The 25,175-nt window shown below is 38.9% G+C and overlaps 2 protein-coding genes across 2 annotated transcripts; both read right to left on the bottom strand.

Moving 5' to 3' along the window:
* Nucleotides 1-1,938: 1,938 nt before the first annotated feature.
* On the bottom strand, nucleotides 1,939-7,122 carry LOC106096768 (uncharacterized). The gene is made up of 4 exons (XM_019355479.2): nucleotides 6,870-7,122; nucleotides 5,368-5,492; nucleotides 3,240-3,599; nucleotides 1,939-3,001 (listed from the first exon to the last, which is right to left on the bottom strand). The coding sequence occupies exons 2-4, from the start codon at nucleotides 5,432-5,434 to the stop codon at nucleotides 2,802-2,804; spliced, it is 627 nt and encodes a 208-aa protein (XP_019211024.1). The 5' UTR covers nucleotides 5,435-5,492; nucleotides 6,870-7,122; the 3' UTR covers nucleotides 1,939-2,801.
* An 8,100-nt stretch (nucleotides 7,123-15,222) lies between these two features.
* LOC102082032 (desmocollin-3) lies at nucleotides 15,223-23,880 on the bottom strand. Its single transcript, XM_005462132.4, has 14 exons — nucleotides 23,647-23,880; nucleotides 21,654-21,744; nucleotides 21,339-21,547; nucleotides 21,140-21,244; nucleotides 20,821-20,976; nucleotides 20,421-20,565; nucleotides 20,178-20,332; nucleotides 19,921-20,055; nucleotides 19,622-19,807; nucleotides 19,287-19,477; nucleotides 17,123-17,206; nucleotides 16,964-17,031; nucleotides 16,693-16,796; nucleotides 15,223-16,154 (listed from the first exon to the last, which is right to left on the bottom strand). Exons 1-14 carry the CDS (start codon nucleotides 23,683-23,685, stop codon nucleotides 16,143-16,145), a joined length of 1,680 nt encoding a protein of 559 aa, XP_005462189.2. The 5' UTR covers nucleotides 23,686-23,880; the 3' UTR covers nucleotides 15,223-16,142.
* Nucleotides 23,881-25,175: the final 1,295 nt, after the last annotated feature.

The following is a 25,175-nucleotide window of genomic DNA, read 5'->3' as shown; positions in this document are numbered from 1 at the left end:
TCACATAGCTGAGTTTTTTATGAGAATGTGCATCTAAGAAGTGGCCCTTGAACGGTGGCTGGCAGTCATTAATAGGTTATTGTGAACTGGTGAGTTTTGAGTTTAGACTTAAAAAGAGAGGGAAGTGATATTTCTTATATCGAGAGGAAGGGAATTCCAAAGTTGAGAAGCAGAAAGCCCTGCACCCCATGGTGGCTAAACGAGGGGAAGGGATAGAAAAAGAAAGAGAGGAAGAGGATCTGAGACACTGAGAAGTAATGGTGATCTGAACCAGATCAGCGAGGTATGAAGGGATGATGAATAGCCTTAAATTTATACAAAAGTATCTTGAAGTTGATGCGATATTTGACTGGAAGCCGATAAAGCTGCTGCAGTACAGGGGTGACGTGGTGAATAGAAGGGGTCCTGGTGATGATACGGGCAGCAGAGTTGTGGACACGTTGAAGTTTATGGATGGATTTTTGACTAAGACAAAAAAGAAGAGATTTGCAGTAATTGATCCGGAAGGTGACCATGCCAACCGTGTGATCGGAAAGTCTTTGAAGAACTGATTCAAGCCATGCCTTGGATATCAAATGAGCCCATCAGTCCTACCCAGGTAGTAGGCAGTAGTTTGGGTTTACTCTAAAGGACAAGTCATACTACAGGATGGGAAAACTTTAATTTGCTTATATTGGCACTCAGTTAAGGGAGCACCAATATAATATTTTTATTTCAGTTTCTTATTTTATTGTATTTTTTTAAAGCACAAACTTTGTTTACTGCAATTGATTGTGCAATTGTAAGTGTTTAGGAGTTTTACTGAGACAAATTGGTCCTTAATTTTTCACTTCCAAGTCATCCCCTTGTGTTAATCCTAAATAAAACCTGAACCTAGCTTCAGTAAATGTCTGGGGTCTCTATTTGAATTGATATTGTACTGGTCCTGAGAAGAGGCACTACACTGTCAAAACTTTTAATCTGTTGATTCATGTTGCAAACACACTTTCTCCATTTTTTTTCTGTTTCAGGCAAGAGTTTGATCCCTTATTGTGGTTTCTCTGAACACCATTTTCCACATGAGCTCTCATAGATGAACTGTTTCTTGTTAATGTACAGAAAATGACATTTTCTACTTTTAAATAGTGAAACTTCATAGTCTGGGTTATAAGGCTTGGCTGGAGACCAGAATCAATAGTTTGAGTCTTAAATGTGTTTAACAAGCTGTCTAAAAGTAGGTGACAAGCAGGGAGTTCACACACAAAGTTTACTTAAATATAAAATAATGTATTACATGCACATGGAGGTCCATGGGGGAATCGACAGCCAGTGAAACAATTAAATAGCATAGGATCATATATTGCACATAGAAAGAGCAGAGGCCATACTAGCAAAGGTCAGAGAGGGCCTTGACATAAAGAAAAGATCTGTAACTGGTTGGGATGGTGGTGGAGTGGTTAGCGATGGTTAAAATGCCAGTTGGGGTCTTTTTGTGTGTGCTTCCTCAGGTGTTCATCTTCGGCCCACAGTTCACACACTATGCATGTTAGGTTAACTGGTGATTACTGGTGATTAAATTACATATGTATGTGGTGGAAGTGTGTAGTCAAAAGGATTTTGACTACAAAGTATAATCCATTTACTCTAAGCTCAGAGTGGCCTTTCAGTAGATCACAGCAGGTTCCACTCCTGTCAGCTAAGAACAGGAAACTGAGGCTACAATTCTCACTGACTCACAAAAAATGCACGTGAGTAGATTAAAGAAAGTTGTCTTGTATGAATAATTCTCAGTTCCTGCTACAATAAAAACACATGGGATCAAACACATTGGTCTTTTTTCATGTTTAAAAAAATGTGTGACTGTCTGGTTTTAATGGCAGTTTGTTTGATAAGAGCTGTCAGGTGTCATGTTCAAGTTTGACCTCGTGGTGGCAGTGTTGCTTCTCTGTTTTAATGGCTGCACCCAGCCTGCACAACATCACGATAACAAAATTGTCAAAGTGCTTGAGTGTTTTCTAAGCTTCAATGCTTTAATCACCAAATATAGATGTACCACAAAAAATATATTATTTAAAATAACATAATTTTATAATCAATAAAAAACCTTTAGAGATTAATATGTGGGGCTTTTACTGGTTTTTCTGAACATCAAAACAAATCATGATTTTGATTCATGCAATCCATAATATTTCATACATTTTTTTTCTTTTCATGTTACAAATCAATTCAGCATGAAAGCTGCATGAAAATGTAATTTCATGTTTTTGATTAAACAGAAAGAAAACAACTAAATATGATTTGTTGCTCCAGTTTTGTGAAGTCTGCTATTACGATTTTATTAGAAAGATATATCCTAGATATTCTATTCTCTTTGTAGTGAAAATAATTAAAATTCAAAAACATTACTGGAGCAAAAACCGTCAGTTCAGCAAATATGAACCAGATCTCCTATAGACATTCTCTTATTTTAGATACATTGGATCATAATTTAGACTGTCACGTTACTATGGCAATAGTATTATTTTTAATTACTTTGAATATTTGCGATTCTGAATCACAGAGGAAATTTTTTTTTTCTTGTTGATTTGTTTTTTTGTTTTTTTAAACCATCACAGATCACCATAATCATAAGAACTGAAAGACGTTACCAGATCCATTTTCTCCAAAGTTAAGGCTGAAACACAGAGCAGGCTATTCAAGTATTGGATGGTATTACACACACAAAAAAACCAAACAATATCTGTCTATGTTCAGTGATAACATTGAGAAGTGGAACAGCAGTAGGAGACTCACAGACCAGCTGAAAAAAGCCATTTAAGATTTCAAACAGGCTGCATTTCAAGTGGAGGCTGGTATTGATCCTGATTCTGTTGTTGTTTATGTTTTCTGTAGATGAGAAAACCAACAACAGCAGCAACAAGAATCACAGCAAAAACTATCAGGCCAACTTTCAGTCCAACAGATCCAGCCTCCTTCCCTCCATCCTCCTTCCCTCCATCCTCTGTGTGTCCTCCTGTCTGACCTGCAGGTGAGAAACAGGTGTGAGGTGTCAGCTGTCAGGTAGGTGATGAGTGAAGAACAGAACAGAATCCATTTCCTCTTCAAACTGCTGTCAGACATTATCTACTGCACTCTGATCACATCACTCAGACCAGCTGCTTTCTACAAAGTCTCATCAACAACATCTTTAGAAACAAACATCAACAACCAGGAAGCAGCTTCACCTCTGATCACACACACACTCAACTCTACTCACTCACCTGGAGGATCAACAACTCTCACGTCCATGATACAGATAGGCTTGTTGTTAATGAGTCTCTTCTTGAGGCTGGGTCCTCCCTGGACAACATGACACTCGTATGTTCCATTATCATTAGTCGTCACATTCTTCAGAATCAAAGACACGTCTCCATCCTTCATCTGTCTGTCCTGCAGATCCACCCGGTTCATAAAAGATGGATGCTGGTCCTCAAGTACAGACCCCTCATCTCTGTACAAAAGGACATACTCATCCAGGTCAGCTCTGCTCCACTCCACAACTATAGGGTGGATGTTGTTGTTTGGAGCTCGACATGGCAGAGTGATGTCCTGTCCAGTCTCAGCTGTGATGTGTTTCTGTTCTGAAAGAGGAAACAACACAGAGCAGAGAGGTTAAAGGTCGAAGTACAACTGTTCACCTGAACAAGGTGGAAACAACAAAGAGCAGAGTTGCAGACTATGTTTTTCTCTGTTATCACTAATCATTTATTTTTAATTCTGATTTATTTGGGAGGCTTTCTCTTTAATGCATGAGATAGTTGATGGCACTGAGTGTGCCTATGGTGAGGTAATAAAGAGGAGGTGCCAGGACTCCAGACTGGAAATAAGCAGAAAGAGGAGAAAATGTGAATTGTTCATTGTGACTGTCTGCATGAGGGCAAATGCTACCACTGCATTGCAACCTGTAGTTACATTTTTTTTTTTAATTATGTGCAAGAATTTGTTTGATAGTTAGTTTGGAGAACATTTTTAAAAAGCCAAAAATTTCACACTTTGACAGCACAGGCTGAGAGTTTTGAAGCATGCTCAATCATCCAGGTAAGTAAATCCCAAAAGGTTGATTCTGTTCATCTAAAAATGCTACGTCCAGATTAACAGAACAGAACCATCTTCGCATCAATGCCAGCAAGACGAAGGAGCTGGTGATTGACTTCAGCAATGAGCCACCCCCTTTTACACCAGTGAACATCCAGGGTTTGATATGGTGGGAGAGTACAAATACCTGGGTGTTCACCTCAATAACAAACTGGACTGGTCTACATTCACACATACACTTTACAAAAAAGGGTCTAAGTCGTCTCGATCTGCTACGGCTGAGATACTTTGGGGTGAACAGGAGTCTCCTAAGGACATTTTAGGACACTGTGGTGGCGTCTGCTATTTTCTATGTTGTGGTCTGCTGGAGTTGTGGAATAGCAGAGAGTGACAGGGGGAAACTCAACAAACTGGTCAGGAGGGCCAGCTCTGTCCTGGACTGAAGTCCATTGAGCAGGTTGGGGAGGAGAGGATGTTGTCTAAGCTGACATCCATCATTGACCACACCTCCCACTCACTGCATGAGACTGTACAAGCACTGAGCAGCTCGATCAGCAGGAGACTTTTACACCCACAGTGTAGGAAGGAGCGCTGTGACAGGTCGTTCTTACCAGCAGCTGTCAGACTCTGTAACACAGTTTAACATTCTTTTGGTCATCTTACTCACCAGCTTGTTTGTTTACTGTACATTTTATAAATAGCTCTATAGATTTTATACATATCTCCGTACAATTTTTTTAAATTTTGCTTTACATTGTCTGTACAGTATTAGCTGTATATACGAACTTCGGTTGCTTATGTTTATAGGACCACCCTGTGTCTCCCTTTTATATTTTATTTTCCTTTACTTTAAAGGCTTTGTAACACCGAAATTTCTCATCTGTGGGATAATAAAGTTTTTTTCTATTCTATTCTATTCTTTCGGGGCACAGGCTGAGAGGTAACTGTGATTCCCCCTGGGTCCCTCAGAGGGTTGATGCAGAGCTTTCTATGACAATATCTACAAAAAATACAATTGTTATTTTACATGCAACTGCACAGGTTAAATTTATACTGTAGAACATGAAGAAAAAGCTTTGTAGCTGTATACTGACCCCTGAAACTACATCACACTAACACAGACATCTTTTACCATCTGTGGTAAAAGCTCCACTGCTGATCAACCACACTGATGCTACCAGACCTCATGATGACATAGACATAAACAAACTTAATATGAAATATGAAAATAATATTTTGGCAAGTAATGTGTAAACGAGGCAGAAACTGTTTATTTTTTCTTCATAAGAACATGCTTCGGTTTATAAATCTCACCTGCAGTGACAAATGTGAAGACACTGACAAACAGCAAAGCCAACGCAGTTACAGCAGATATTTTCATGTTGTCCAGGTCTCCTGATCCAACACGTTGATTGTCATAAACGTCAGGTTGGTAATATCTATGATAGAATAACAGAAATTGAGTTTCAAATCTGACTACATGAGATTAAAATTAAGGATTAAATAAAGCTAAACTATTTGTCTGTAATATAGTCACTTAAACTTGACGCTTCTGTATCTCTTAAAGAAGTCACATTAGAGTGATGTTTGGTAGGATGGACCGCAGGAGGATCAGAACGTGTGTCATCTTTAAAGAGCAGGACAGGTGCAGTTCTCGAATGATCTCCACAGAACAACACAAACATAACCTTTGGCTACAATCATCAGCCAAAGGACTTCAATATGACGTCATTGTATAAAATGTATATAGTACTATGGAGGAGGCAGCATTTAGCTGTTGCCTCCATCAAACCACAGAGAACTTTGTCGATCTTTGATTGTCTTTAAGTTGTGTTGGAGCCACAGAGAGCAAATCTTTGTTCTTTATGGAGAACCAGTGAGGCTGTTTGGACTTTCCTATGAAACATCAATGCAGGAGTCTCTCAGTACATCTGTTTACAGTGAGGACAAAGAAGCAGCAGAAACAGAGAAAACATACATGACTGTAATCAGAGTACAGGAGAGTAACTGAGTACATTTCCTGTTTGTGACTGATGTGATTTTCTTTTTTAGATTGTGTCAGATAAAGTCTGACAGCTTTTGGTACCCTGGGGTGCACTGACAGAGGCGAGTGATAGGTTTGTACCTCAAACCTATTCGCTGGAACGTTCAAGACAAATCAGTTACACAGCAAAAAGCATTGAACACCAAGCAGAGCTCTTTATGATTCACGTATACGAGGGAGACCAACTGGACAAACGCCGTTCCTTCGCTTGACCCCAGTTGTTCTCGTCCGCTCCCCCGTAACACTGATCTTTTATTGAGGTCACATGATTAAAACAGATATAGACAACATGACATTGATTATAAAACTCTAAGCATATATGAGTAGATATTTCTAAGCATATATCACAATTGACAACACAAATCTAACAGCAAGGCTGCTGGACACTGGCGCCACCGGGTGCTCTCACCACCACCAGTATGTAATGGGTGAAGTGTCTTGCCCAAGGACACAACAACCATCCAAGCCAGGGCTCAAACTGGCAACCTTCCGATTACAAGGCGAACTTCCAACTCTTGAGTCACGATCGCGCCAGATGATAAAACGCAAATTCATTTCATATGATGTGTTTTCATAGATGAAACCAGCCAACAGTAAATCAAATGCTTCACACTAACTACACATGACGTTCATCTTTAACCAGAAAAGTGAAGCTTTAATCCTGCTACAGATGGATTAACATTAAAGATCTGTTAATCCACTCAAGCTCACAGACTTCAGTCAACCTGTCGGATTAGCTAAAAGACTGAAAGACATAATTTTAAAGACTTACTGTTGTTCTGAAGGATCTCTGAAAATGATCCACTGACAGGTTAACAAAACTGTGTAAGGTTAATTTATCCTGTTGCCTGTTAATCGGTTCAAAGGATTGATTTCAAGTAAAAAGTTAAATAAAAGTCAAAGGTTTAAAAACTAAAAACCAAAAAGATGAAATACATTAAGTTAAAAATCTAAAAGTAAAGATACATCTGTACCAAACAGCCACCAACAAGTAAATGCACCTGCATTTCCTTGTTAACCTGGTTTACAAGAAAAAACTTTGACCTGTTTTAGCCTACTCAGGTCCCTGCATCCTGTAAAAACTGGCTCAGCAGTGACTAATAATAATAATAATAATAATAATAATAATAATAAATTTTATTTACAGGTACCTTGAAAAACACTGAAGGTCACCTTAAATAAGTAGAACAAAATAGAAACATGTAAAAATAAAAGAACGCAGGTATGAAAGCATAAAAGCTAAACAAGGTAAAAAGAAAAAAAAAGGATATGATCATGATGAATGGTATGCAATTTCTTAAAACATGGGTTTTAAGGTGTGATTTAAAAGTTAAGAAAGAGTTTGTAGATCTGGTGGAAGTGGACTGCGTTTTAAAACCAATCCACCAAATCTTGAACCAGCTTGTTAAATGAAGTGCAACAGCATAGTTGGATATGTTTCATATGTTTCATTCACTGTTTTGCCAAAGAACTGGTTTTAAAACTAAACAGAGCTCCATGAAAGCTGCTAATTAGCAGCGGCAAGCCTGCGCTGCGAGAACCTGCAAGGAGGAGGATGGCAGCAAAAAGGAAGAACCTGGATATAAGAAAGTATTTTTCAAAGAAACCTGTAAGTCGCTTAAAGTCAAGTTCACTCATAAAATGTGTCCGTCATAATAACGTTACAAGCTATGCTAGGACATACATCTCAACCTCCAGATTCTTCCGGGAGAATCCCAAATTTCAGTGCGACTCCCTATCTGAGGTCTCAAGGTTGGCAAGTATGTGCTAGGCTTTGGCCCACATCAGTCTAAAATTGTATGTAACCATGAATAACAAGTTGCCATGTCCACCAGGAGAGACTGGACAGTATAGATGTAAAACAAATATGCCAGCAGTTTATCTCAGTTAATGAGAGGAGAAGGCATGTGTTTGGCTCCTTCACATAGTGAACACTGAGTTGTTGTGTGGGGCACCAGTAGTCCATGTCTGTTGCTGTAACAGTAGTTCATGTTTAGAATAAAACATCCCAGCTCACTGACTTGATCTGGGCAATAATGTGCCTAAAATGTTGCATAATTTTGCTGAGAGATCTTTTAATTTGCGTTCATTTTAGATGAGTAGTTTTATAGACAAAAACCACCAGGTCATTCAATGTTCCCTTAGTGCTAATGTGTAACGTCTTTGGCTCTCGGAGGAGAAGAATGCACTTTTTCTCCTCTCCTCTCCCTTATCTTCCCTGCTTAGCTCTTATGTCCTTGTCTAGTCTCATGTTTTTTGTATTAGTTTTTCCCTGGAACACTCTCTCACAGTCTGTTCCTAAAACCTAAAAGAGAATTGTGGATTCGATCAACTGGTCTCTGAATGCTATTGACACCCTTTTCTCAACAAGAAGTCTGGGCTCGGGAGAGCCCGAGTGCCCTGGAGGGACTTTCCCTGACGGATACACGATGGACGGGAGGCAGACATGGAGGATCGTGTGCCTGGCGGGACTGTCGATCGAGGACGCTGAAGATACCAATTTTTTTTTCTTTTTAAATGTCTTAATGGTCTTGGGCCTTCTTATCTTTCAGATCTGCTTTTACCATATGAACCCTCGCGGACCCTGAGGTCCTCTGGTACTGGCCTTTTGATTGTCCCTAAAGTCAGGACACATACTCACGGAGAGGCAGCTTTTCAGTGGTATGGTCCTCGACTGTGGAACAACCTGCCGGAGGAGCTCAGGGCCGCAGAGAACGTACATGTTTTTAAGAACAGGCTCAAGACCCACCTTTTTAATTTAGCTTTTACCTAACGTTTATTTATTTTATGCTTATTTATTCTATCCTGTTATTCTATTTATATTATTAATTTAGGTTTTACCTAATATTTATTGATTTTATTCTTATTCATTTTTTATCTTCTTACCCTATTTATATTTATATTTATATTGTATCCCATTCTTTTTTTTTTAAATCTCTTTATCCTGTATATATTCTTATTAGGTCATATCTCCAGTGTTTCCTCGGAGGGGGCTCTCTGCACTGGGGCTGTGATCGACCGTGGCTGCTGGGGCTCTGTGGATTCTCTCAGCCTGGCTGGGGGCTTCTTTGCCTCCCTCCTGCTGTGTGCCCAGCCTGGAGGCTGCGGTCTGTGACCGGCTCCCGGCGCAGACGGCTCCCTGTGATAGTGTTTCCTCGGTTGGCTAATGCGTACCCAGCCCATTACGCATTAGCCAAGGGGGGGGATGTGTGTATTCATGATCGTTTATGTTAATGACTGTCCACTGCCTCTATGACATGGTGACTTTGTTGTTGGTCTTCTGTCAGATCTTCATCGATTACTTCTGCACGGGGCACACCTTCAGACTCTGCAGCTGCATAATAAAAGCCTGTAAGATAAAATTAGTGCACATGACAGGTGTGTGATTCATCTGGAAGTTATGTGCGGATTAGTGTACAATGAGAGCAATTTAGTATGTTTTTAGAGGCCCATGAGCAGTGTTGGTGCCCAGTCTGGATTTGTTACATCCATTTCATATGCTGGTTTGCCTGCAATAATGCTAAATCATAAGCTACTCAGTCGACATGATGACATGACGTGGTTCTGCAGCATCACACATTAGCATGTTTTATCTCATTATCTATGACCTCAGCACATTGAAAAAACACTAAAAGCCTTTTAAGAGTGATATGAATTAATTTAGAACTCACCGGAAAGAAAATGCGGAGAGCAAACCAACAAAAAGCTGGGGATTGCACAGAACTCGATCCGCTCGTCTCACCGCTGCAATGCAAGCCTGACGTCTTTGTTTAGTAATATCGGATACATGGGATCCCTCACGTTGCCTCCAGGATGGAAAATGATGAAAAGAGAGCCCATTATCCAGCTTCTTGCCTTCACGATCGTGTGATCAAACGTTGCAACTGCCAACACATCATGTACATAGCTGAAGCTGTATCCTGTGTCTGGCCTACTGTCATGGCGAAAGGGGGCGTGGCTCACCTCCCGTGACATCACGCTCCAAAGCCCTATTCCTGTATTACCCTTTTGTGTCACACAATGTTTAAAATCTATCACTCAATGTTTTTTTTTTTTTTGTTTTTTTTCCCTTGCTACCTAGCCTGTTTGTGTATTGTATGTACGGTTGGCAAGGTCTGTCATCTCGGTTGTGGGCAACGGCAACTGACAAATAAAGGCTATCTCATCTCATCTAAGAGATGTTGGTGTACTATAACTGAAGTTATGTTGTGAAGTCCTTAAAGTCATATTCTTTTATTGTCATGACTGTATTTGAAGCTTTTTTTTTATTTTTGTATGATACCTGATTTATATGGAATATGGCTGAAGTAAACTAAAGTCTAAAGTACTTAGTAGTCAGTCATTTGTTTAATAGTAAATTAACATTATATAATTCACATATAAAACTATGAATTGTAATTTTAAAATGTTTAAAAGCATGTAGAATAGCATATGTAGGCAAATATATTTCTCTTTTATTTATCTATTTTTTTTTTAATCTATTTATCTTTTGTTTTTTTAAGGCAATCATAAGAGTCCGTTCTCACTCCCGAGGCGTAACATCCCGACATTTTGTCACGTCCCGCGGCGTTCCTGAGGAACGCCAGTGGTGACCTTCCACGTTGTTATGGTACGCGGCGGGTTCCAGCCCTGTGTTGCAGCCCTAAACCTAACCTTATCCCTAAGCCTAACCATAACCTTATGCCTAACCATAACCTTATTCCTAACCTTAACCATAACCGTATCCCTAAGCCTAAACCTAACCTTATAGCTAAACATAACCATAACCTTATTCCTAAGCGATTTGAAGGGGAAAAGCGAAGATGTGTAGATTGAGTCCAAACGGTTCTCATGTGTCCGCAGTTTTCCGATGTTGTCACGTAGGAACGCGTTGGGTGCCCGATAACGTAATATGTTGACGATTTGTCACCTAGCGTAAAATGTTACGCTTTGGGAGTGAGAACGGGTTGATCATAATGAAGCGCTTGTTTTATTTTGTAGATTCGAGCTGCTCTTTGTATTTTTGGCCACCAGATGTCACCAGACAGGACTGTGTTTTAAAGCTTCGAGTAATGAACCGTTTTTAGAAACGAGGTTGAATGCTTCAGAAAGCTTCATTTGGCCATCACTATCATCTGCTATGAAACTTCAGGAGTAGCAGATGACCAGCAGTGGTGACTGTGAGTCACCACTTCCTGCCATTAAAAAGAATCCATGTGTGAGGCTTCACTTACAAGAACGGGACGGTACAGCCAATTTTTATCCCATGGCAGGGAATCAGTAGTGACAGTCACAGTGTAAGAGGAGTAAACTGATCCCTGACTGATGTTTACAACTGCGTCACCTTCACTATCCCTGCATGTCTGTAAAATCCATAAAAATAATAATCCAGTGTGGAGTCTCTGCCAGTCTGGCTTAGAAGATATAAAATTATTATCAATAAATAAACAGCCACTGAAACAAATATGAAGAAAAGTATTGTATATGCAAAAATGAATTAAACAGATAATCACTTTTAATATTTAAATACCCACTAAGATAAATCAGTTACAAAATATATATTATAGAAAATAAATGTTTCCATAATATCTGAAAGTGCAACTACATATGTGACTCAGTGATGGTGTCCCGCTGATTAATGCCCCACTACATCAGTGACTCGTGAAAGCTTTGCATTGCAAAGATTAATAATGATAATAATAATAATAATAATAATAATAATAATAATAACAAATAAAATTTATTTTTGAGGAAGTTCATTACAACTCATTCAGGTCATTATGTCTCAGCTCCACTTCCTCTGATCCTCATCACAACTCTCTGTCCACACAAACAAAGAAATAAAAGAGTTGGTGTTGACACTTCTGTTTGATGCATTTCTGCAGCTCATTCATGATTCAGGCTGTGAAAGTTTGGGCGATTATCAACAGGTTTATCTACATAATGTCTGCACGTCATTGCTCGTTACATTTTTTGTTCTTTGGCATCTTTCTGTTTATGTCTGTAAAGAACTACAACATCTTTTAGAAACCTGCTTTCTTTAAGTCAGTGTCAAAGGTGCGAAAACTGACTGCTACTAAATGAATTTGGAGAGAGCCAGAACTTTATTGTTATTGGTCACCTGAAACCTAAATACGTAGTCAACAACGTTTATGTGCTCTAATAAGAAGCTTGTCATGTGAAAATCCTCCAGACAACTTCTGTACAGAGTGTAGAAATAACTGTCAAAATGATCAGGACTATATTCAGAGTCAGAGAGACAATTATTCAGCAAAAAAAACAAACACACAAACAAACAAACAAAAAAATCATGAAACAGTTTCACAGTTAAAGGGTTTTCATGTGGAGATCAAATTCATTACTGCATTCCTGCACCTCCTTCAACTCGACAGCGTTCAAGCTTTCACTTCTTAATATTTAATATCAGGTTTATTTAACCCTTGTGTGGTGTTCATATTTTTGTTACTCAGCCAGTGTTCATGGGTCTGGTGGACCCGCTAGAGTTTTGGCTTTCCAAATTAACACTATCAAACAATTTTATGTTAAATTACTCAACAGATGTTTACTTCATCCCAATTACGAGCCATATGAACAGCAAACATGGTTAATTTTTTCCCTTTACCTTTGTTAGATCACATTTATGAATTAATGTGCTTCTCGTTTTTTTTGTTGTTTTTTTTAATAAAATGTTATAAAAAAAAAAATCAGTTATAATCAAGTGGAGTGAGTGGAAAGACACAACACATTTACACGTGAAGCAATATGTTTCACAACTAAATGATCAGCTGCTCATCAATGGTGACATTAGGCCCAGGGTTGTAAAACAGGGGGAGGTGATGCACACACTTATCCCACACTGTCCTGATGGTAGCTAGCTTGTCTCTCTGCCGTTGAGCTGGTCTGTCGTCTCAGTTATCAAAACGGATAATCCTGGAAATTTTGTGGAAGTTTTCCAGAGACATTGATGCATGGAAAGGTTCTTGCCGGTTTCTGCATCCCACAGGGATTCTGTGGATTCCCCTTTGGACCTGAAAACTCCTGCAAGGATATAACCCCCAAAGTAGGCCTTTGGGGTTCTTAGATGAATTTGGTCCATCTCCTTCCACCTCTCTCCAAAAACACACCTTCCTTCTAGATTACTGCAATCCAGAATAATTTTCTGGATGGAATCTGGGATGAAAAGCTCTAATAAAGACTTGATGTCCTGCGCATGAGTAACTGTCAGCCGTGTTGGCCCTGGCTTATCACAGTAACAGCTCTGCAGGGTGGCTCATTTCTTGGGCAAGACGACCATTCAATTTCACCAGTTATTGGCATCCATATTTCTTCACTTGCTGTCTGGTGGACTTGTTCTGGTCCTGGAGCTGGCTGCTGATGGGGCACTCGTCTTCGTTTTGTTACTAAATGGTGCTCAACCTCATCCTCTTCTTCAAAGTCACTGTCAGACTCTGAATTTTCAGAAATGTGAAATATTCTGAAACCTCTTTGTCAACATCATCATCCGAAGCTCCTCTCTCTTCCAAAATCAATTGGATGGCCCTCGCAGCAGATAATCTTTTGCCATCTTGATCAGTTGTGATAAAGAACCACACTGGCAAAGTCTTATTTATAGTATTATGCCCCTAATTTGCAGGTGGGACAGGGTATGACAAAAAATAAAATTTGGATCCCTCAAGAAAGAGGGTAAAATGTGTGGGAATGTAAGAGCAGACCGTGTTGATAGTTGAATTTTCAACAATGTTGCAACTTTGTGCGGGAGCGGGAGGGGAAGAAAACACTGTCACCAGCACCAGAAAGAAGGAAGACAGAGTGTGGGAACACAGGACCTACACTTTCAACACTTTTATTAGACCTGGGTCCAGTGGACCCGAACACCTTATATGTAATGTAAATGCTTGGGGGGAGGTACAGTATGAAGTCATTGAAAATTAGTTCGGATTTATGTTCTTCACAGAAAATAAGCCAAAGCCAATGAATTTCAGGTTGAAAAAATAATTAATTGTTTAATTTTTCTTTTGAAAAAAACTGAAAACGGGTCTCACAGACCCGAACACCATACAAGGGTTAAAGATTAGGCCTTTCCAGATTACACATAAATTATTGTGTTCTCAGATATTCCACGTTATATTATGTAACAGAGTTTTAAATCTGTCAAATTTCCACAGAACACAGAGAATTGATTTTTGTTACACTGATTTAAATCTAGTGTCACAACATGCCATCATCCACTAGAGGGCGCTCTAATATAAATAGATGTTGATCTGTGTGTTTTTTACCTCCAAAAACAATTCTTTAATCTGCACCTCTTTCATGAGCCTCATTGCACTCGTACTAATTTAGACAGACAAGCTGCAAAGTTCCTGCATCTAACTTTTCATCTTACATGTAAATATGTATAATGTCTTCACTTTCTCCCCACCCATTATTGCCTAAAATGAATGGTCCGGAAAGAAGAAAATATCCAGTTAATGTAAACATGCCTTGTTGATGTCAGACGACATAGGAGAATGGCCAGAGTGCAAAAGGTACTCAAATAACCAGAAGACCACACAAGTTTTACTCCTGTCAGCTAAGAACAGAAGACGGGAAATACATGTCCTGGTCTAATGAGTCTCTGATGATGATTTCTGCTTGTGACATGAACGTGAGTAAGGAATAGAGGTGAACCAGGGACTAATGCACGTAGGGAGTGAAGGGTGGTCTGTGTGGTTCCATCAAATAGAAAAGCGACTGTGGCTCAAATTGCCAAAGAGACTGATGCTGGTTCTGATAAAAAGGTGTCAGAATGCACGGTGCATCGCAGTTTGTGTGAGGAGGAGGCTAACAAATGTGAGGTATTGACTTGGCCTTTAAATTCCTCAGATCTCAGCACACCTTCAGAAGTTCAGTGGAGTCTATACCTCAGTGGGTCAGGGCTGTTTGTCAGTAATAACACCAGTGCACCAATTAGATCTGCAGAGGACTGAAGTAATTATAAGCCAAGGAGTTGAGATGTTGGAACACTGCACATATTGTATTATGTGTATGTGGGCTCCACCCTGTGAAACACTAGAGACAAAACCTGAACACAATAAACAACCATTTTGGATCTGACCTTTATACAGTACAGACAGAAATAATGATGAGGACATTTTTTTTTGTTTGTCTAATTACAAATTAACAGATATTGGACAAAAACTTAAACAAATAAACAGTAAAGACTAAAAGTACAAACAGTACTGCTTTTAGTTGTATGGGTACATGTATGCTTATTGTATGTTTGCTGACTATGCTGTTTTATAATCACGTTCCTTTAAATGTTAAAAAACCCCCCACAAATAACTGCTACAGTAGCAAAAATTAAACACAACTCCTTAATGTTAATGTCAAATAACAACAACACAAAATACATATAGGCTCTAAACTGTCTTTTCATTGGGTTTTTCCTGTGCAGCCAGTTGTATTTAGTTTCAGGCAGTAACACGTTAGCGCTCCAGTTCTGCCCTCGTGCAGATTGTAACACGACTACTGCTGGAAATATTTCAACAACCTGACTTACAGTGAGCTCAAACTGCACCCGTCTGACAGTCAGCGAGTTGAAGTAAAACATGGTTACACACAATTTCTGTGCCATTAGGAAATTCTGCAGAAGTAAATCAGCTGTGCTTAAAAAAAGATTATTATAAGATTATTATGAAGGTGTAATTTTACATTATATATTTTGAAATATTAGGTAATTGTTATTTTGTTTCATTATGTATTTGTTTTAATTAAAATTCACCCTCCAAAGATAAAGATATATATTTTTTAGACATTGATTACTGAGGTACAAAGCTCCAAAATATTGCATGTACATAGTTTTTAGTGCAAACCCCTTTTGCTTAAAAAACCCCAAACAACACAACAACATCAACAACAACCAAATAAAGCAACAAGGAGCAATAGCAGATACACACCTGCACCACTTGATTGTTCTTTTTTTACATTGTTACCCCGGTAACAAGCCAAGCATTCAGACCGTGACCTCTGCCCATCCTCTTCTGTTCCCATTTGGAAGACACAGGTAGATTGTCATTATTCCCTGTTATTACTCCCAAGCCTGGATAATAGGAGGAAGCATACAACACTTTCAAAGCTGCTGATCTATCTTTCTATCTATCTATCTATCTACCTATTATTACACATTGAGCAAACAGATCACCAACAAGTTAGAGAAATAATATATTTTTCAAACTTGTTACTCACTAAATTTACATTTATTTAACTGCAGAAAAAGAAACTGCTATTTTATATTTGACTTTTTTTTGCAAAGGTCTGCCACAAGACATTTGGATGTATCAAAAACAAACAAATAATATGTTTGCAATAATAAACAACACTGCATGATGGAGATAGTGGCCATTTGATTCCCAATTATAAAGAACAGAGGTTCCCAAGAGCCACTGCAGGGGTGTGTGGCATGAAAAAAAAAAAAAAGAATGCTTGGACACTGCTAGCATAACTGACAGGTTATTGACGGGGCTTCTTATAAAGTTTGTATCTGTCTTGTGTGAAACTTGTAAATATGTTTTTTTGGGTTTTTTTTTTTTTTTGAAAAACTGGAAACTGAGACATAGGTTACAAATTACTATCCTTACCATTCTGTCCTCTGGGGCCTCTGTGTCAGATTTGAGTAGGATTCCTCCAGTGTCTCCAGACTCATTCTCTCTCTTTTTTAGACAGAAAAATACAAGGAGCAGGACTGCAACAAAAAGCAGGCATATTCAAAATCAGAGCTCACAGAGTGCTTTTATGTGTGGTATACCCCTACTATTGTATGCAGCATTGTTCACTTCCTAATATGCAATGAGAAAACTACAAGATAACCCCCATCTAACCCTTACAACTTAATCACAGTGGGAGACTCACAAAGCAGTAGGAGGAGGACCACAGGACACAGTATAGTCATAATTCCCAGTAGTCCGAAGGACACAGACCTGCAGGAAAAGGTGAATCAGTCATTTTTCCAAGTGTCCAGAAAGCAACCACAACCCATCTTACCCTGCATCCATATGTAACAAGTGTCACCTGGCAGTTTGTTGCTCTCTGCCAGGTGATTGGCTGAAGAGCTGTGAAAAGGTAGTGGGTGTGTGGGGTGAAGTCAGCGCTCTTCTGTGGAAAAAAAACAGAGGCGATTAATTCACTCGGGTGCGAGTGGGTATACTGTTGGTAAGAGACTTTTGCCATATTGTTTGGATCATTTGTTATTGTAGGCGCCCATTTTAATGTGTGTCGTTGGACTTTTTAATAGAAGAATTGATCAAGCCCTAGATCAACTGCGTGCAGGGAAACTGATCAATATTGTAAGTATATTGAGTGTTTTTTTAGCTTTGTTATTTTGAATGGTTTCATAAAATTGATATTTTATGGGGTAATATTTTAATCGATAATGTTGTTTGTGTTTTTCAGCAGTGCTGTCTCTGTCCTTATTTCGTTCTTTTGATTGATTTGTAATTTTGTTTTGGTTAGTCCGTCCAGCAGTAAAGACGGTTATTGATTGGGAGTGAGTCGTGTAAGGGCGGACTAACCTCCTTCTTTGTTTTTTGTTTATTTGTTTGTGCCACTTCCCCTTATGTCCCAGATTACAGGTCATGCATAGTGTTGCTTCTCTGCTGTGCTGAGACCCGAATTGTTTGCAGTGCGTGCCACAGGTAAATTGATTGCAGTGTCGCTAAACGGGGTGTAACGGTTTGCAGTGTTATTTTTCGCACCATTTGTGTGGTAGGTCTCATGTGCAGCTGGGATATCAGCAGGATGTTGTAAGTCCTGTCTGGAAATAACTGGGAATTTGTATGTCTAATTAATGTAATAAATAAATTATCAATTTATTTCTTTGCCTCGTTTACTCATCCCTTGTCCTCGGTTGTACATAGATGGACTGGCCATCGAGCCAACCGGGCATTTGCCCAGTAGGTCAATGGTGATTTTTTTTTGTTTTTATGGGCCGATAGTTTATTTTCATTTTTTTTTTTTTTGATAATGGTATAATCAAGGAAAGGTGGTGGACTGGCCAGATGCTGGCCGATGTGTAAAAATGAGTCAGTTGTTTGGTGGTGGCTATGGCGGAGCTTCCACAGAGGCCAGCAGGTGGATGAGGGAAGGGGAGGCAGGAGGAGGAGAGACCCCAGGCGGCCGCCGGTCCGAGTGTCAGGTGAACTGAACTTCAGCTAAGAAGTTATGACCTGCAGTCTATCTGGGTCAGATATAAACCAAGTTTAGGTGGCGTTTATTTTCGTTGTGCTAACGTTTTACAGTCAGCTACAATAACTGTACTAGTGAACTTTATTTTATTCATAACGTTAGTTTTTAGAGTTGCCAGTCGACCCGTAAAAAACGCGTAATATTTTTCAGAGAAAATATTTCAGAGAAAATATTAGGGGTTTCGCAATGAGCAGTTTGTCCCGTATTTCAGCTAGAATGGAAAAAGACACAAAGCTGAAGTTATTCTGCGTCCTTAGTCTGTCAGCTGCCTCTTATTCTCTTATTCTCTCAATCTCCTGTTGCTACTTCAATCATGAAATAAATCAGTGATCATCTGATTGGCTTTTCTGATGCAAGTCCCGTCTCTCTTGTTTATCTCCCAATTTGCACCAGAACGGTGAAACCGGCCGATGTCGCGCTAAACAACAGCAGCACGTTTAAGCTTGATCAGCTGTTGTTAGAATATATTTAATATTAATTTCTAGTATCAGCTGATGTTTGCTGGAGCCACAGCTGTAAAAGCTGCTGGTCATGATATCGGTTTGGTGAGAGGGAAAGATGAAGATGAAACCACGAGAGGTCCTTACTGAATCATCAGAGCTGAACAGGTGATGGAGAAACAGGTTTACCTTTTAGGTGACATGAATGAGTTGAAGGGAAGTTATGAACTGTTTCTGAGAGACAAATAACACCAGGATCCTTTTCTATGTAGCTGACAGCTGGTAACTGTGCAGGGGCGGGTCTAGCAAAGTGTTGCCAGGGGGCCAGGTAGGGCATTAACAGGGAAAGGGGGGCACAAAGAAATACTTTTCTTCCTTGTTCTCATTTAAAATATCTGGCTGTTATTAAATAATTATCTGAAACTTACAATCAAATTTTTTATCTGATGTAAAATGTATAGAAATTATACATATACCAACAAGACAGTGTACATCACTATCACAACAGCTTTTGTTTTCATTCACAGGCTTTATTGCTTTTCCTATAATACCTGGTGGGCGGGTCTCTAGTCAAAATGCCCGGGCTGATCTTTTGTCCCAGTCCAGCCCTGACTGCATCCACTTTTTCGACAATGACATTCACAGGGATGGACTGCCACGTGGCACTGATGCCATCCAGTGCTGCTACATTTTTTGCAGTGATCTGAAGCTGGACATCGTTGGTCTTCTCATAATCTAATGGCTGGAAAAAAGAAAGACATTTAAAAGTTTATGAATATAAATCAGCTTTATATAGGTTGACTTTGCATTAAATGTGATCCATGCAAAATGCTTCCACCAACGTAACTAAATGATAATAATGAATTGAATAATAAGCCAGTCTCACCTTTGAGATGTACAAAAGCCCTTCGTTTGTTTGGGGGTCAGTAACTATCCTGAAATTCCCATTTTCATTTCCTTTAGTAATGACAAACTTTGACATCCAGTTCGATGTGTTTATCAAATCTTTATCTTGAACAGGAATTCGAAGTAAAAGTTTTTCACTTTCATTTTCTTGCACAGTGACATTATACTACAAGAAAAACACGAAGATGGTGAGGGGGTCTAAAGTATTTGTTTAATTATGTCAGTAAAAGGTATTTTGGTGAAATAAGTAGAAAAAGGACAGTTCTTTCAAACACTTACAGATGATTTCATGAAGGTTGGTGGATTGTCATTAATATCACTCAGAGCAATTGTTGCTGTTGATGTGGCAAACAGACCATTCGGTGCACCATTCATATCCTGGATTTTTACAGTCACCACATGGTTGTCTTTTAACTTTAAAAGAAATGTTACAAAGTATTTTAATAAAAATATGTTGTAAAGCACTCGCATAATCCATTTCAATGCTATTTTCAATTAAGGTTCACAGGTATCACTGATGCAGAGACAGTGCTCACCTCTCTGTCTACGGTGTTGGTTGTTGTTGTGATGACACCTGTTTCTGGATGAATGGTAAACATGTCTGATCCAGATACGAGTGTATATTTAATCTTCACATGGTCGGTGCAAATTTGGTCTCTGTCAGTTGCACTCACCACTCCCACCACAGTCCCTGTATTGTAACCCATAATCATTTAGAGCAACTGCACTGAAAGTCAAATACAACAGAATCATCTATTACTGTATCTTCTCTCTCTCACCTGCACTACAGTGCTCAGGAACTGTAAACTGTAAAGGACCTACGAACTCTGGAGCATTATCATTGACATCATCTACAATCACTGTCAGGGGCAATTTCTCATCTAGCTCCACATTAGTATGCTTGTCAAAAACACGCACCACAATCTATGGAGGGAAAAAAGAAACATTTGACTAGGTGAATGCATACATGTATAGAAAGCAGAGGCAGGGACAGAACAAGACTTCATATGTGAACTGTGCCAGTTCCATGTTTGAATGAAAAATAAATAACCAAATATGCTCAGTAAAGGATTGAATACTCTTTAGCTATTTGAATGATTGATAAATCACTCGATGACTGTGGAACATTATTGGAACTCTTTACAAATCTTCTACAATCAGCGTCATCTTCACACTCACATCATATTTTGGGAACTCCTCACGATCCACTGCTTTGAGCAAGAACAAATCCCCCGTGTATCTGTCTAGACTGAACACTCCAGTTGGATACGTATCGACTCCTTCTCCTTCAATAGTAAAGTACACATCATGTCTGTCTGAGGAACCTGACCCCAGCTACAGGAGAATCAAAATAAAATCATAAATGTTAAGGAAAAGGGAAAAAAAGGATTCTGTTATTCATAAAGTGTTTACAATCTTTACAATCTGATGTGTATTGACAATAAACATTTGTATACCACAGTGATCATAAATGATGAAAATGAAACATTCAATTCACCCTTTCAATTAGTTTTGGATAGTACCCTTTATAATTCTCCACTACATTGAACGAGGGAAGACATGCCCGTCTTCTAGAGCCGTTCAGGGAGCCTCGGCCTCGTCGCTGTGACATTCAAACAACTTTGGACATGTTAGAAAAAAGAATGCACTGTTCCTGCTGAGCTATATAAATGACTCACAATATGCAGTTGCCTTACATGTCTTTTCAAGATGGTACTGTGGACAAGGTGAACTTCCATCTTTCTTTCCAGCCCACTATTGTCCCGAGCAGACACAGAAAATATCCGTCCTCTTTCTCCCACTGAGACAGATGTTAAAGCTACGACTGCTCCGTTACTTTTTATTGTGAAACTCGGGTCCTTCACAGTTAACTGCACTGATTTTGCATCACAGCCGACGGTTTCAACTGAAAAGCGAGAAAGTGAAAGTTAAAAAGAGCCATAAAACACAAGACATTCGGCTTACAACACTTTTTCAAACAGAAGGAATAACACAAATAAGCAGAGTGGCACCTTTTGCTACTTGGTATCCAGGTCGAATTATTTCAGGTACAATTACATGGAGAGATCTCGGGAGAAAGCACGACTCCACACAGGACAGGATCTGGAGGTGAAAGTGAGTTTCAAACTGACTTGTCACGTTAAAATATTTTAATGCTTCTTGGCATGACAAAAGTGACAGAAAGTAAACATGTATCAATCATGTAGGAGTGCTCTAAAACCAAACTAGAAGCACTTACCAGCATTAGGAAGGTGGTGGAAATCAAAATTTTCCCCATTATTGGAAAAAAACAAGACTGACTTTGTCCTGCGTCCAAGTGTTGGGAGTCTGGTTAGTGTAAGTGTGTTAACTCAAGAGCTTCGTCTCTTGTCAATTGCTTCACTTCGTTATCAATGTGAAAACACAGGCGTTTCTCAGACGGCACACCCAAGTGCAATTTTAAAACAGCGAAGTACTTTCGGGCTGTGCTCGCTGGTGTCTGCTGAGAAACCTCCCTAAAAATTGCAGATATTTCTTTCCCCACCAGCAGGGGCAACATATCTATTTTACTGCAAGAGATTAAACCGCTACTAAATGCTTTACTATTTCCCCTTACAGAGTTTTAGCGGGACTATAAGAGCTACAAATACACACAATTAAAGCATGTAGCATTATTTATATAAATCTGTGCATATAGAGTATAAACAATATTCTTATAACACTACAGCATGCTGCAGGTACACTTATTTGAAGAAATACTGGTCTGTCTGCTTTTTTTGTCAAGACTTGTGTGCAGTAATGAATTAGTCATTGCTCATCAGGACTAATAAATATTCGCATGAGTGCTGCTGTTTGACTCAGGATAAATAAAGTAGTCGTGATAAACCAATCACATGACCACTTCAAGATGACAAAGCAAAAAGATGATATATAACAGTTATTTAATTGTGCTGATAGGCCACGTAAAGCCAGAGTCATGATAAACAATTTATACGTGGCATCTTTTCCTCACTTTTAATGTCTAAGGACAGCTCTAGCAAGCACTCTCAGCTTATGTGCATAAAAAAAGAAACAAAACAAAGAACACCCGTGTTGGTGGAAAAATGTAAAGTGTTGACCAATCAAGAAATGTTATGGAAACATGACATTTGAATGTTTAGGAAGAGGGGGAAATTTAAGGAGTGATGGTGAGACAGAGAGAGAGAGAGTTTGTGAGCGATTTAGCGTGTTTGGAGTGTGTATATGTGGTTGTTACAGTAAAAAATGTACCTTTTTCTAATCAGAGTTTATGTTTTTTGTCTGATTTTAGATCAGTTGTGCTAATACAGTATGTCAAAAATGAAAACATAATTGTAAATTCAGACATGTGAGGTTGTGCTGAAAAGAATGATATAAGTGAAACCTAAAATGGGACTGAACTAAACAAACTATGACGACAATGACACTAGGCCAGGCCACTGAGTGTTTGCTTTCAGCAGTTCAGGTTCATGCTCATACCATGTTTAAAGTTTGAAGTACTTCACGTTCAAGGTTTTACATTCACCTGTTCAGGTTTCATCTTATGTCTTGTGTCATTGTCTCCATAGTTTGTTTAGTTCATTCCCAGATTAGGTTTCAATTTTGTTTGGTCTTGACTTGTTTTTCTGTTTAGTTTTTTTCTTTTTTTTCCTTTTTTTATCAGCCGTAATAAAGGCTCACTTTTTGTTTGATCATCAGTTTATTTCTCCTGTGATTGCTTTTGGGTCTGCTCCACAAACACATCAGCCATGACGGCCGTGACAATTTTGTTTTTTCTGGGACTTTTTTTTGTGCCACTGTGGTTGTTAATCTTACTTCACAGCACAGGTAGTCTAAATCTCAAAAAACAACAAGCAAAGTTAGAGAGTGCATTAAAGGTGAAAGTGAGTTTCAAACTGACTTGTCACGTTTAAATGTTTTAATGCTTCTTGGCATGACAAAAGTGACAGAAAGTAAACACGTATCAATCATGTAGGAGTGCTCTAAAACCAAAATAGAAGCACTTACCAGCATTAGGTAGGTGGTGGAAATCAAAACTTTCCCCATTATTGGAAAAAACAAGACTGACTTTGTCCTGCATCCAAGTGTTGGGAGTCTGGTTAGTGTAAGTGTGTTAACTGAAGAGCTTTGTCTCTTGTCTATTGCTTCACTTCTCTATCAATGTTAAAAGACAGGCGTTTCTCAGACGGCACACCCAAGTGGAATTTTAAACAAGCGAAGTACTTTCGGGCTGTGCTCGCTGGTGTCTGCTGAGAAACCTCCCTGAAAGTTGCAGATATTCACGTTTTTTTCCCCACCAGCAGGGGCAACATATCTATTTTACTGCAAGACATTAAACTGCTACTAAATGCTTTACTATTTCCCCTTAGCGAGTTTTAGTGGGACTGTAAGAGCTACAAATACACAGAATTAAAGCATGTAGCATTATTTATATAAATCTGTGCATATAGAGTATAAACAATATTCTTGTAACACTACAGCATGCTGCAGGTACACTTATTTGAAGAAATACTGGTCTGTCTGGTTTTTTTGTCAAGACTTGTCTGCAGTAATGAATTAGTCATTGCTCATCAGGACTAATACAGTTTCCTAATACAACATATCTACCAGGATTCACAGTTGTGGCCAACCAGCAAACCAACAGTAGTATCAACACCAAGATTTCGCTTAAACACCACCAAAAACTAACCTTAGACCGAACCAGTTGTCACAAACCATTATTCTTGTTGCCATCTGGACAAAGTAAAAGAAATTCAATAATGATAACACTCTCTATGCACTTCCTAGGAAAATGTTTTAAATAAGTCAGTGTTTTATAGCTTTTCTCATTGCCAATAAAGTCAGCATTAAAAAAACAAAAAAATCCCCAAAAACTAATCTGCATGTTGTTAGGTGGGACATAAGCTGTGTTTGTTACTTGTGATACCACATATAACAACCCAGTTGTATAGGTTGCTGTGAAAAATATGCATATATGGCACAAAACATCAGGCTTGACATTACAAAGTGATCATAACTGGATATAAATATTGATAATATAATATACTCAGGTGGCTGAAGCCAAATACATTTATTTTTTGGAATTTTTGTCTGGGGCCGGGACTGTGACCAGGCGTTTTGAGTTATTTATTTATTATTTTTTTATTTCCTTATGTTAGATTGTGATTATATTAAGTTCTTGTGTCATAATTCAGTTAGGAAGTAATTGAGTTTCATTCTAGTTTTTGTTTCATCTATGTCTCCTGATTTATGAGTCTTTTCCTCTCCTCTATGTAGTTCAATTCAATTCAATTCAATTTTATTTATATAGCGCCAAATCACAACAAAAGTCGCCTCAAGGCGCTTTATGTACAGTAGATAGCACAATAATAAATACAGAGAAAAACCCAACAATCATATGACCCCCTATGAGCAAGCACTTTGGCGACAGTGGGAAGGAAAAACTCCCTTTTAACAGGAAGAAACCTCCGGCAGAACCAGGCTCAGGGAGGGGCGGCCATCTGCTGCGACCGGTTGGGGTGAAAGAAGGAAAACAG

The sequence above is a fragment of the Oreochromis niloticus genome, linkage group LG3, assembly GCF_001858045.2.
Source record: "Oreochromis niloticus isolate F11D_XX linkage group LG3, O_niloticus_UMD_NMBU, whole genome shotgun sequence".
Taxonomy (NCBI): Eukaryota; Metazoa; Chordata; class Actinopteri; order Cichliformes; family Cichlidae; genus Oreochromis; species Oreochromis niloticus.
The sequence above is the reverse complement of the archived record's forward strand: the minus strand, read 5'-3'. Positions and strand labels throughout refer to the sequence as shown.